This window comes from Photinus pyralis, unplaced genomic scaffold (assembly GCF_008802855.1).
Source record: "Photinus pyralis isolate 1611_PpyrPB1 unplaced genomic scaffold, Ppyr1.3 Ppyr1.4_LG1, whole genome shotgun sequence".
Lineage (NCBI taxonomy): Eukaryota > Metazoa > Arthropoda > Insecta > Coleoptera > Lampyridae > Photinus > Photinus pyralis.
The window spans coordinates 66216763-66229543 of record NW_022170249.1 but is presented as its reverse complement, the minus strand read 5'-3'; the positions used below and the strand labels follow the sequence as shown (position 1 = coordinate 66229543).

Sequence of the window (12781 nt, the reverse complement as noted above, 5' to 3'; positions counted from 1 at the left end):
AGGTACCTACAATTAAGAATTATTTGTAATCTAATAATATAATTTATGGTTGTGTGCGGGCTAGGCTTAACGGTAATCGTACGGCTTACATCGCAGTGTGCACTGTACCTTAGCTGAAGGGATTATAGGTTTCGTAAAGCAACAAAAAATGTAGATTTTAATACCACAAATTGTTAATAAAAGATTAAAGATGACGATAACACACTCTCTTAAAATAAGGCATCACCCTAGAAATACTTCAGTCTTCAGTAAGCCTGCGTCAACAGGCTTTTTAGAAAGTGAATTTTAATCGTTAGTTCAAAGGAGTTTATCACTTCGCGTCTCTGTTCAGTGAATATTTGCAATTTCCATTAAAGACCATGGAAGCTCGAGCGCCCTTAACAGGAGAACCGGTCTTCCAAGCCATCCAAAATTATTACAACAACAAGGGAAAGTTTATAAACATTTTAGAGGAATTCAAGCAGGATGCCAACAGATTTAATAGCTTCAGGTAATCACTTCATCCTGAAGGACTTCACTGACCTTCATTTGTCATTGTACTTTGTTGTAGTGTAACCATTGACACTCCGAGGGATGGAAATATTCTAGTAGATTATTCAAAAAATCGTATCAATGGGGAATTGATGAGCCTACTTTTCCAATTAGCACGCGCTCGAAAATTAGAATCCGCCCGAGATGCTATGTTCAAAGGTGAAAAAATTAACTTTACAGAGAATCGTGCGGTGCTACACACTGCATTGCGGAATCGTGGAAACGTTCCCATTCATGTCGACGGTCAGGATGTTACATCTGATGTCAACGGTGTATTGGCCCACATGAAGGATTTTACAAATGCGGTCCTTAGCGGAGTTTGGAAAGGGTGTGTATTTTCAGAATAGAAATTTCATTTGTTTTACTGTACCATTGTAGATATTCGGGAAAAACTATAAAGGATGTCGTTAATATAGGCATAGGTGGTTCTGATTTGGGGCCATTAATGGTCACAGAGGCATTGAAGCCTTATAATAAGGGCCTTAGTATGCATTTTGTCTCAAACATTGATGGTACCCACTTGGCTGAGGTTTTAAAAAATGTGGATCCTGAACGGGTCTTGTTTATTATAGCTTCAAAAACATTTACTACTCAAGAAACTATAACGAACGCAACATCCGCAAAGGAGTGGTTTTTGCAGTATGCGAAGGATGTAATTATTAATGAGCTTATAGTCTACATTGCATTACATCTTCTATTGTAGCCGACCGCAGTTGCTAAACACTTCGTCGCTTTGAGTACTAATACTTCCAAAGTAACAGAGTTCGGAATTGATACGGCTAATATGTTCGGGTTTTGGGATTGGGTGGGAGGACGATACTCTTTGTGGTCGGCTATCGGCTTGAGCATATGTTTGTCGGTTGGATTCGATAGCTTTGAACAATTGTTACTTGGGGCTAATCACATGGATAATCATTTCACCACAGCGCCACTTGAAAAGAATGTAAGTTGAAGGTTGAAAAAATTTACAATTGATAACTCTTTAAAAAACACTGTCACTTCAAACTCAAACCTCTAAGTCCTTTTTAAAGGAATTGAAATCTTTTAGGTCAAACAAAAAAATTGGGTTATAGAGGGAACCAAAATTTCACTGAACTTCCTGCCTTGCATTTTATACATTCATTTTTAATGCCTCTCAAATGTTTGCCATGCAATTGTTTTTTGCAGTGAAACACTATTTTTAACTTCCCACAAAAATCGAATTTGAAGAGTATGCTGGCGCTGAGGGGATTGAGACCTTGACTGCTAATCCATCCATCACGAAACAATTCATACTATCTATATGATAATTTTTCTTCTTTGTTATGTGACTCTCTTTTTAATAAGAGAATTGAGAATTTAACTAGTACGCTGCATACTTTATTTCAATTGCACTATTTAATGATGAACTTAACACACCTTTTCTTTCCTTTTTTGTTTTTATTTAAAATGCCTTTCTTCTTGATTAAATTTTGCTCATTCAACAGTGTTTTCTCCTGGTTCTGAAGGATTTTCATGAACTTCTTCCTTATTTTGACCAAGAAAACAGCTGCAGTTATTTTATTGGAAATTAACCATAGAAACTAAAAACTGTGTTGTTGGTGCCCAAAATTAAGACTGCGCCAATATCAATAGTAGAGCCCATTTAGTTTTTTTTACCACTAGACAATTTCCGTGAAATTTAAACCTTGAAAAGAAATTGCGGATTTCTGTGGAAACCAATTAAAGCCCTTTTGTGAAATCCATAGCTATCTTCTCCACTTGAGAGCCTATTTTCCATAGTTCTATGTGCATTTTATAGGTTCCTGTCATCTTAGCCTTGCTGGGAATTTGGTACAGTAATTTCTTCGGTGCAGAAACTCACGCACTGCTCCCCTACGATCAATACCTGCATCGTTTTGCCGCATATTTTCAACAGGGCGACATGGAAAGTAATGGGAAATATGTAACTAGGAGTGGCCAAGTGGTATGTTTATCTATAGGTAATTGTGAATAGAAATTAAAGTTAAAGAATTTAGGTGAATTATTCCACCGGTCCGATTGTTTGGGGTGAACCGGGTACTAATGGCCAACACGCATTTTACCAATTAATCCATCAGGGTACACGTGTCATACCGTGCGATTTCTTTGCGCCGGCACAAACTCACAATCCTATCAGCAATGGTAAACATCACAACATTTTATTGGCCAATTTTCTGGCTCAGACGGAAGCGTTGATGACTGGAAAAACAGAAGCACAAGCGCGTCAAGAATTACAGAAACAAGGATTATCAGGTTCCAATTTAGAACATATTTTACCACATAAAATATTCCAGGGTAATAGACCGACAAACAGCATTGTCTTTAAGAAACTGACACCATTTGTGCTGGGAGTTCTCATTGGTAACTTCTTTTATTTTTATTTTTTGCTAATGCTTAAGTTTTATTTCAGCTCTATATGAACATAAAATTTTCACTCAAGGGGTGATTTGGGATATAAACTCGTTTGACCAATGGGGAGTCGAGCTTGGTAAACAACTTGCAAAAGCAATCGAACCTGAACTGCAGGATAATAATCCTGTCTCATCCCACGATGGATCCACTAATGGATTAATCAATTTCATTAAAGCTAGTCGCTAGATATTTATATCGCCGGTGCAATAGAATTGTTTCTGAATGTGTAGTTGTGTTGAGAATTAAAGATTTTATATTAGTTTAAAATCGGAATTATTAATAAAATGTAAGCTTTACTGTCCAAACGTAGACGTTTTATTGTGATTTCTTAGTATTTGTTTCAGCTTTCACTCTCTATCTAAACTCCTGAGCGACAAATATTCCAATTTAATTTAAAAAAAGTTATAGATACATATAAACTTAAATTTCATTTAATTTATCTTCTTTCTCTTGCTTATACTTGTAATGTAAATCCATACAATCAATATTGTCAATATTAACCCACCCTGTGGACTTCATATGATAGACACGAACAATTCCACCAGAATATGCATCACGATGTGTGGCGTGATAAATTGAACGTCTTCCCAAGTCATATGCTTCCTCATCTGTTAAATCCCACTTATAACCGGCATCCAAAACTCCAAACGCAAAAATAGATCCAGAACCAACACTAAACACTTGTCCAGGAGTGCGAGTACCTTCCGAATCCACGTAGTACAACTGAGGACCCTAAAAAGTAAGATTAGCAGAGTATTTCGTAACATAAAAGAGAACCTACTCTCTTATCCCAGCCTGCGATCATCATTCCCATTGAAAGTCCCATACCTTTATAATTGTACACCATATTCGCCATTAATTTTGAAGCAGCGGCGACTGATATACGTTCACGGTTACGCAATTCATACATACGGCACTGCTTAGCTAACACCCTATCCCAATACACACAATCGGCAGCTCCACCGGCGAGAGTACCTGAATGCATCATTATCAAATGCCACCAATCAATTCTACATACCCAACAAAAAATCGTTAATTTCCACGATTTTCTTCATCGTTTGCGATCCAATAAAATCGCCACCGGTAGCTCGAGAATCGACGGCAAGTACAACACCTCCATTATACTGAAAGCCTAAAGTGGTTGTACCGTGATCGAATTTGATTTTGATATCGCGTCCTCGTTCGTCGGTCATGCCGTGCGACAAATTCTCGGAGAACTAAAAGTGGTTATCAATGAAGTGAAACCCACGGGGCTGCTTACCTGCGGAAAGGGTGGAAGGGCCAAGTTTGTATTGGCATTGAAATTTCTCGTATAATTGAATAAATCCTTTTCAAATAAATTATCTTCGCGATTATCAAAGTTTTGCAAACCGCAAATTGATTCTAATGCCATTTTTATTCAAAATGAAATGACAAAGCAAAACAGTTTCTAAAGCGAACAATTTAACCTAACTTTACAAAATGGGATTGTAACTGCTGTGTCTAAATATACGCCATAAATTGATTATGTAGATGGTTGTTCTTCGCACCATCAACGTAATATACCGGGTGAATATTCCAAAACCGAACATAGGAATTAACATGGGACAAAGGTTTTTTGCAGATCGTTGCTCCCCATGTTAACTTGATTTTTTTCATCTAATGATATGCGAATTAGTTCATTTTCAGTTGTATTTCTCATTATTTTATCAAAAATTCGGCAATTTTGTTGGTCTATAATATATTATTATTATATTTCTTTAATAAATCTAATTAGCAAAATCATGTTAAGTCATGGAGATTTTCTGAAGAATTGGAATCACTTTAAAGTCCACGGAAAACAAATATCGCGTACATAGGGTTCTAGAATACGTGTACATGGTTTTGGGAAATGTGTCGAGACTATGCAGTGCTTTCCAAAGTCTTAATGTCGATTTTTCATTTCAGACGAAGTTAAGTATTGAAACTACATTTTATAAAACAATGTTAGTAATATTTAACCTACTGCTTCCTATAGTAACTACAATATTGATATCAAATATAAAAACAAACTACAACTAGGTAGTATTAAAGATTACATTTTCACATAGGTCGGGGTTGTCATCACTCCACAGTTATTATTCTTAGCCGACATCAATACATATCCATCATTACCCCAATAGTTTGACCAACTGTTCTTGATTAACCAATAGTCTTCACCGTTTATTGTTCCATACCCAACGGCCAAGACGGCATGGTCTAATTCGTCCAGTTTATTTTTGCTGAAAAGTTTTAACTTGGTATGTTTTGAGCAATTAGTGTGTCATCTTACCAATCAGGTTCGTAATAAATACCGTTGGAGTAAAAACTAAAGGTACGATGACCTGCATCAATTGCAACACTAATTGGGCCTTGTGACACAATTGCTTGTCTAAGTGCTGTTAAACTTCCAGACGTAACGTTAACAAAGCCAGTTATTTTGGCAGTAAGACTTACATTGTTTATATGACAATATCCATCCTACAACACACTTTCAATTTGTTTATAGTTATTTAAGCTACCTACTTGGCCTAAATAAGGACCATAATCATCTTCTGTAGGTATACCTCCATGCCGTAGCATCCAGTTATAGGCACGCCAATCTTCACCACCATCACAGCCGTTATTACCAAATCTAAATAGGAAATATAGAGTACAGCGACAAGGGGGAAGGTATTGTTATGTTAGTACGTACCCCCATGAACAATCAATCAGTGCTTGTTGGGACAAGCGCACCAATTTGTGTCCATTATGAAGGAAGAATGCGCCTTCTACAGCACCAATTGTCCCAAACGACCAACAGCTTCCACACACAGATTGATCTGCAAATGTGTCGTTACAATCGTGAGATTTGTGCGAAAAGAGCTTACCTTTAACAGGAGTTACGGCACCATATATTCTCCAATCAAATTCTGATGGAAGCTTAGTACGTTCGATAAACTTAAATGGAAAAGGTTCGCCGCCATTGCTACCACCCGAATATTTCCTGCCTCTCAAGGCTTTCAATTCTAGTTCGGTCCTATCAGCCAAATGATTGACCCCTAACGTGAAACCTATACAAACCAGTGTTAGCAACGAAAGCGGCATCAGACCAAGTTCACCTTTATGCTGCCTATTGACCGAATGGATAAATCTCAAATTTTGACGGAAGACATTTTTACGCTGTTCCTCGTCTAAATGATGCTTATAATCCTTGCCGTGTTTATTCCTGAATTTATCAAATTCGAAATCTACATGGCTGGTAGTGGTAGGATGAATAAATTCTTTCATGGGATTAAAAGTGTAAATATGTCGATCACCTGGACCCGGAAATGCACTGCAAGGCAAACCTGGGAAATAAACAGTATAAATTAATTCTTTCTCACCCAAATCAGGTGAAGTAATCAATTTTGGTTACTACTGTTCTGTGAAGCTCTCAGCTAATTTCACAGACATATGAGTACACAATACAGTTTTGAAAGAATAAATGAAGCACAAAATGCCACCTCGGTTTTTAATACAATCGTACAAAGTGATAATACCTTCATCCGCTTGAAACACAGCTGGGTCTATATTTTCGGTATTGTAATCTTCGTATCGTAAGTAGTAATGATCATAATGGCTTCCGAGCAAAGAATTGAAACCTTTCATTTCATATCTAGAAAACATTTTCCTTTAATAAACATGATAACATTGAGCTAACTTTATACTTGATAGGAATGGCATATTTTGCTTCGGGCTTGTCGTTGTCATCTCGAAACTTGAGCCACATCGAATAACGATTTACTTTTTGTCCAATCGTTTGGACTAACTGCCACTTTTCCGTTTGAACCCCTTCCACCATTTCCACTCCTGGTTACATTTACATATAAAATCACAAGGTATTTAATAATAATAATGCTTTATTTGCCCAACAGGAACAGGACAAATGCGAAAATACATAATGAAAGCTATCTTACCGATGCATTTGAATCCATCGAGGTTTGGTAGAACAGATTGTGGCTCAATCTTAATGTCCTTAGTGCCATTAACTTGTAAGCATGTCTTGCTGTTTAATTCTGTTTCGGTGGTAACGGGAGCAATCTTTAGACTTGTTCCGAAAGCGCCACTATTGGTCAATTGAAATGTTTTTACCATTCCTCCATAATAATCAATTCGTGATCGCTGAGATGGATAATCGTACCTAATTTGGAAGTGTTTATTTTTGAAAAAGTGAAAAATGATTTACCAAGCAGAAAATGGCTCTTCCAACTCAGCATATGGTATGTAAAGAACCCCTCTAACTGAGTAGATAGAGTTCCATACTGGAGGCTTAATCAACACACATTGGGATTTCGCTAAAAATTGTAATTTAGTTAATTGTGTGAGAGATAAAAAATCGCTTTACCTTCCAAAAAAGGAACTGTTATAACAAACAAATAGAACAAAGATATCATTCTTCAAAGTTTATTGCAATAAGTTAAACTGAACATTGATCAGCCAGTAAATATTATTTCTTACAAAACCAATAAATTACTGATAACACAATATGAGGAGGGGAGGAAAGAATAACGTTGTCTGTGAGCAATCAATAACAGTGTAACATCAAAAATGCTTTCCATGGAAGATAATTTTTATGTATGAAGCTATGTCCATACAGAATAAATGATCTGTGATTAAAGGTTATCATTAACAAAAATGTATGCAATTTCTACATGTTTAATACAATACAAATTAAGCTACAGATTGTCTCATATAACTACTTTCCTCTTCAGAGAATCCTTGGACACTAGGAATTCTCGCCGAATTCTGAAATAAAAAATTGCCTTTACTGAAAACAAATTGTTAACACAAATCATAAAAAAAAACTTGCTGCTTTGGGAAATGTTAATTTATAATCACGATTATTTTATGCTGCGTGTCAGCACGAAATTCTACTACGTTTTTTAAAGTAATAATATAAAATATAATGCAGGGTGTATCTCTTCGAGCCATACAACTCTTCACTACGCGATTCCGCATTAATTTCGAATAAAAATGCTCCTCTAGATGACTCCTTCAGAAAGTATAAGCCATCCTAGTTTACATAACAAACTGCAAATATATAACTATGATTCAGTACACCAAAAAGTAAAAATCTGCAATTATATCGGAGTTTGAAGAGTGTTACACTTATGGATAAACAAGATTATTAATCTTCAGGTTACACTTCTATGTAGATTTTTAAAATGTGGCATCAATGCCATTGACTTTTTCACGTAAAAAGTCTATCTAGAATTCGGGCGAGTCCGGCGCGTCCGCTCTGTTTGAACGCTTACCTTAAGTGGACTCTGTATGCAGAGTGAATATTTTTAACATGACGGTATCCATTATTCTCTACGTTATAAACGCGATATTAGAACAATAGGTTTTTTGTACAGTGAGACAACGATCGCGCGGAGTAACTCTATGCCTCGAAGATAAGATTTTTCGATAAAGTGCTCTTGTATTATGATATAGTTGAATATTCTCCACATTTTAAAAATATTTTTAATTATACAGGGTGTGTTCACAAAGTAGGGCGCTAAAAAGTAATTTTTTTAAATGGAACCCCCTGTATTTGAATGCATTTTTTAATTCTACGTGTAATTGCACGACTTTTTTTATTATATGTTTTATATATGAAGAACTTGTAGTTTAAAAGATAGTTTGATTTGGCATTTGCAAGGGTCTGTTTATTGTCAAAATTACTATGTACTTAAATTTTAATTCCAAGTTCTATATCGTTTATTCTGGTTAAAGTAAAAGTCAAATAAATACATGTACCATGAAACAATTAAAAATAATTTTACAGGGTATTTTGTTTGTAGACCCAAAGTCACTTTTTTGAAATGGAACACCCTGTTTTGATTTTGTCATTTAGAAGTAGACATAGGGAAAAACAATACATGTAAATCCCAGTCTACTTCTTAATTAATATCACTGTATATAAATAGCAGGTATTAAAAGAACATTGTTTTCTTGATGACAATGAAGAAGTTTCAATAAATGATACCGTGTAAATTATTTTATCATTTCTTCGCAGATTGGCATTAAATTGAAATCTGAAACTGCTCTTTTCACTACTGGAGTGTAGGCTAAAAACTAGCAAATCTATGTTTATATTTCAAAAATTAAGCGAAATTACCAACTGAATCAAAATCATACCAAAGTTTTTGCTCGTTCTTCAATGATACTATATGCAACATGATTCAGCACAATGCATCTAGGCAAGGCAACTCCTTGAAACCTGTAAATGGGACCGCCCGGTATGTCTGTATCCAATTTAAATACACTGGCAATCGTTATTCTTCCTAAATGGTTACTGCTTGTAACCATAGGTCCTTTGGATATATCTACATGATCACCAACTCTAAACAGTGTAACTTTCCCTTTATTAGACGCAGCAATGTTAGGTATTTGTTTCGTTTTATGCTCATTATTGTGAAAAATGGAAAGTGCGCACTCAACAGACACATCCAAGCAACGAATTTGATAATTTTGCTGACAGAACTTAACCATTTCCGCAGATAAAACACGCAGTTCACTTTCCGTCGGCGTCCAATTCTCTAACTCGATCTGTGCATCATAAATGAAACTACCAGAGCGTACTAAAAACAATCATCTTAGACCGGTGCACTCTCTCAGTACAAATTTACCATTGGGACTGGGGAAGCTGTGTAAATGTACCTTAAGTGAGTCTTTAAATGCATTATTAATAACGGCACCCAATATGAAGCTACATGTCCTCCAAAAGGCTCTATTAACCAAAGCGGGTTGCGGTATGTTGTAATGTAATAACTCTAAATTGCACGAATCTTGCAATGGCTTGTGCATATGCCACGGTTCTCCATTTACCAAAGCCAAAGCCGACCTATTTGTCACCATTTCACCTAAATCTATAAACCAGATGATATTTAGTTAACACGAGCTACAATGCAAAACGAACGTTTGGCACAATCGTACGGAGTTGATATTTCCTTGTTCATAACTAAAGTTGTGTCTTCGGGAACTCCCAAGTAATTAACGGTAATCTTTTCAATGCGCCCGATTTCGGCCTTCTGTCTTTTACTTTCCATATAAAATAACTCACTCTGTCGCTTCGCTTCATCTGAACTGATAACAGAAGTTTGCACATTCCCTAAAATTCGATGAGAGTATAATTAGGTTCAGGGTAAACTATACTAACTGTGAATAATTTTTTGGTATTGCGAGGTTATTAAAAATGAACCAGTTTTATGCAGAGACTGAAGTTTCATGTTTATTTATATTTTGCATATAATATAATAGAGCTTATATTTTAAGGTTATGTTAAATTCTCTGGAATCAGTTGTGCGGTGTCTATTGGTACGTTTCTTGACATATACAAGGTCGCGAGATCCAGAATGGAATAAAGATTTTAGTTTTACCATTGATTATACACACCAATGAATTTACCAAATTGCATTTCCGTTCATTTATTATAGCCGTATGCATCGACAATGGTTGCCATGGATTACAAGCAACGCTTAAACTAAGCTCCGCTTAAATTTGACGATGCATATGCATATGCATACAGCCATTGAATTTGATAGTTATAAATTCAATGATACAGCCATAAGAGACAACATTCAGAAAAGAGGAGCTGTGAATGATCGAACAAAGCACCGAAAATACCCAATGTAAGAGCAAGAGCCAAGAAAACCCTATAATAGAGTCATGCAAAACCCTCAAAGATGAAAGAAGCATAAACGAGGATCAAGAAGTTCAAAGGGTAGGTTTAACCAAAACGGAGAGAAACTCCCATCCCTGTTACATCAAGGTGTATAGTGTGTAGCCTACTATTTAACTTTGATAATAATCTGACAACGCTGTATCAAATTATCAATCACATCCACAACCACATCCAGATTTCAAATATTAATGACGGTTACAAAATGTCACTTTAGTTTATTATAAAATTTCTTTAAAATCCGAAAAAATGTTTATAAACGACGTAACTAAAAAAGAAGAAATAAAGAACATCGCAGTAAAACATTTACGTGAAATTGGTGTTAAATACAGACCTAAAAAACTTCGTAACGTGCAGGTTAATATAATACTCTCTGCAAAAGTGTTTTTACATAATTTTATTCGTAGGAGGAAAGAATCGGTCGCCAGTGCTTTAAAACGGCATTATGCCTATTGCCCATGCAAACGGTAACGCTAGCAAGTGGTCAGCAATTAGTAGTTCCTAAACTAGTCGACGATCTGTGTTCGTACATACTAACAAAGGTGACGACGGAAGGTCTCTTTCGTAAAGGCGGGTCTAAAGCTAGACAGAACGAGATGAAGGTATAACTTTAATTTTTAACGTGGAGTGATGTGTTTATTTTAGTTGCTCTTGGATTCCGGATCTTACTTGGGACAGACTCATCATGAAATTGACGTCGCAAATGTACTGAAAACGTTCTTTAGAGAGCTGCCGGAGCCATTATTTCCATACGCCTTTCATGAACTTTTTCTTCATTGTGTTTTGTCTAGTCAACAACTTCAAGCATTAATGCTATCTTGTCTTTTACTTCCGACCGAACATCTAAATACTTTGGCGTATTTTATGCAGGTGATTGTGTTTATTACGATTGCTGTAATTTAATCTCGACCTTTAGTTTTTACGCGAAGTGAGTCAACATTCTTCATTGAATAAAATGGATTCTCATAATTTAGCGATAGTAATGGGGCCTACGTTATTTCCAATTGAAGAAAAGTCGGCTTTCAATTCTGCACAAAGATTAACGAAATTTTGTGATATATGTAAAGTATGTATTCGTCTCTAAATATTGTTATGCCATTAATCGTTGTTCTAGTTGCTTATAGAAAACGCATCTGATATTGGTTTTATTTCCGATCGTATAATCGATCAAATAGCTCCTACTTCTCTTTCTGCAGATTTAGTTTCGTGTGATGAAGTAAATAAAAAGAAAAAGAAGCGCAGAAGTGGCTCTTTGACACGTAAGTTCCGCCCTTGGGTTTTACGCACACAAATTGTTTTATGTATAAATCGTAGGTATGTTTAATGGATTAAGAAAGATTGTTAGCAGCAAGTCGATCGACACCTCTTCCAAATCTCCAGATCTTTTACAAACGCCTAATATAAAAGTGTCTGATCGTAAACGAAGATTAGACATTCAAGCTTTTTCAAATAAGAAAAAGTGAGTAGTTATGGGGAAATAGTACGTGTTCCTTGATTATGATAATTTTCAGACACACGTTGATTCAAAGCCTTCCTCAGCACACCGCCTTAAGCACACCGATTAGTATCCATCCAAAGTAAGTTGAAAAGCAACTCATTAAAAGTGCATGATTTGAAAAGTAATTGTAGCTTGACTTTTTTTTAATAAGCGACTTTCTCATTTATAGTCCAAAAAAGAATCCATCTCCAAAATCGACAAATACAAATAATAGGTAAGTACAAATCGATTGTACAGGGTGACCAAATCAGAATGGCATATTGCTGTATCGGAAAGTAACAAAATAGAGCTTTCGTTTCGCAAGAACACTAGCAGAAATCTTAAGAGAAAAAACTGCGCTATTTTTTTTTATTGCTTTACCATTGCCTAATTAGTAGAATTAATTGGCTGCGAAAATGGTGTTTGGGTTATTTAAAATGTCGCAATATTCTAAAAATCGCTAAGAAAGTTAATTCCGAGCAGACTACTGTATTTTACTGTGGAACTGAACTTCGCCCCATTTCACCATTTTAAATTGTATTGTAAGGCAGTATTATTATTATTATTATGGTCGGTGTTTCTTGTGAGAACTCAGGTCTAGCCTGGTTAACTAATCGCACGGATTAAAATCAAGTAACGATTAGTGTCTGTGTCTGTCTGGTGAAGTTATGTAGGGT

The 12781-nt window shown here is 35.8% G+C and overlaps 5 protein-coding genes across 6 annotated transcripts; 2 read left to right on the top strand and 3 right to left on the bottom strand.

The window, feature by feature from the left end:
- Positions 1-7: 7 nt before the first annotated feature.
- LOC116168354 (glucose-6-phosphate isomerase-like) lies at positions 8-3252 on the top strand. Its single transcript, XM_031484141.1, has 8 exons — positions 8-248; positions 304-490; positions 551-859; positions 910-1183; positions 1235-1474; positions 2312-2476; positions 2529-2892; positions 2942-3252. Exons 1-8 carry the CDS (start codon positions 191-193, stop codon positions 3127-3129), a joined length of 1785 nt encoding a protein of 594 aa, XP_031340001.1. The 5' UTR covers positions 8-190; the 3' UTR covers positions 3130-3252.
- A 106-nt stretch (positions 3253-3358) lies between these two features.
- On the bottom strand, positions 3359-4336 carry LOC116168360 (proteasome subunit beta type-5-like). The gene is made up of 4 exons (XM_031484155.1): positions 4205-4336; positions 3962-4160; positions 3725-3918; positions 3359-3675 (listed from the first exon to the last, which is right to left on the bottom strand). The coding sequence occupies exons 1-4, from the start codon at positions 4334-4336 to the stop codon at positions 3364-3366; spliced, it is 837 nt and encodes a 278-aa protein (XP_031340015.1). The 3' UTR covers positions 3359-3363.
- Positions 4337-4893: 557 nt separating this feature from the next.
- LOC116178803 (digestive cysteine proteinase 1-like) lies at positions 4894-7466 on the bottom strand. The gene is made up of 11 exons (XM_031498425.1): positions 7307-7466; positions 7148-7256; positions 6879-7102; positions 6630-6771; positions 6462-6577; positions 6042-6269; positions 5811-5993; positions 5636-5762; positions 5467-5575; positions 5234-5421; positions 4894-5183 (listed from the first exon to the last, which is right to left on the bottom strand). The coding sequence occupies exons 1-11, from the start codon at positions 7353-7355 to the stop codon at positions 4997-4999; spliced, it is 1662 nt and encodes a 553-aa protein (XP_031354285.1). The 5' UTR covers positions 7356-7466; the 3' UTR covers positions 4894-4996.
- A 135-nt stretch (positions 7467-7601) lies between these two features.
- LOC116178828 (39S ribosomal protein L39, mitochondrial-like) lies at positions 7602-10243 on the bottom strand. The gene is made up of 5 exons (XM_031498455.1): positions 10106-10243; positions 9866-10057; positions 9576-9815; positions 9085-9527; positions 7602-7707 (listed from the first exon to the last, which is right to left on the bottom strand). The coding sequence occupies exons 1-5, from the start codon at positions 10173-10175 to the stop codon at positions 7633-7635; spliced, it is 1020 nt and encodes a 339-aa protein (XP_031354315.1). The 5' UTR covers positions 10176-10243; the 3' UTR covers positions 7602-7632.
- A 555-nt stretch (positions 10244-10798) lies between these two features.
- Positions 10799-12444, top strand: LOC116178812 (rho GTPase-activating protein 11B-like). Of its 2 annotated transcripts, none has more exons than XM_031498436.1 (8): positions 10799-10984; positions 11035-11229; positions 11273-11497; positions 11544-11693; positions 11742-11886; positions 11942-12086; positions 12139-12204; positions 12295-12444. In XM_031498436.1, exons 1-8 carry the CDS (start codon positions 10877-10879, stop codon positions 12341-12343), a joined length of 1083 nt encoding a protein of 360 aa, XP_031354296.1. In that variant the 5' UTR covers positions 10799-10876; the 3' UTR covers positions 12344-12444. The 2 variants fall into 2 exon arrangements, with proteins under 2 accessions (XP_031354296.1, XP_031354302.1); XM_031498442.1 differs by having other exon boundaries at positions 12257-12320.
- The last annotated feature ends 337 nt before the right edge of the window (positions 12445-12781 follow it).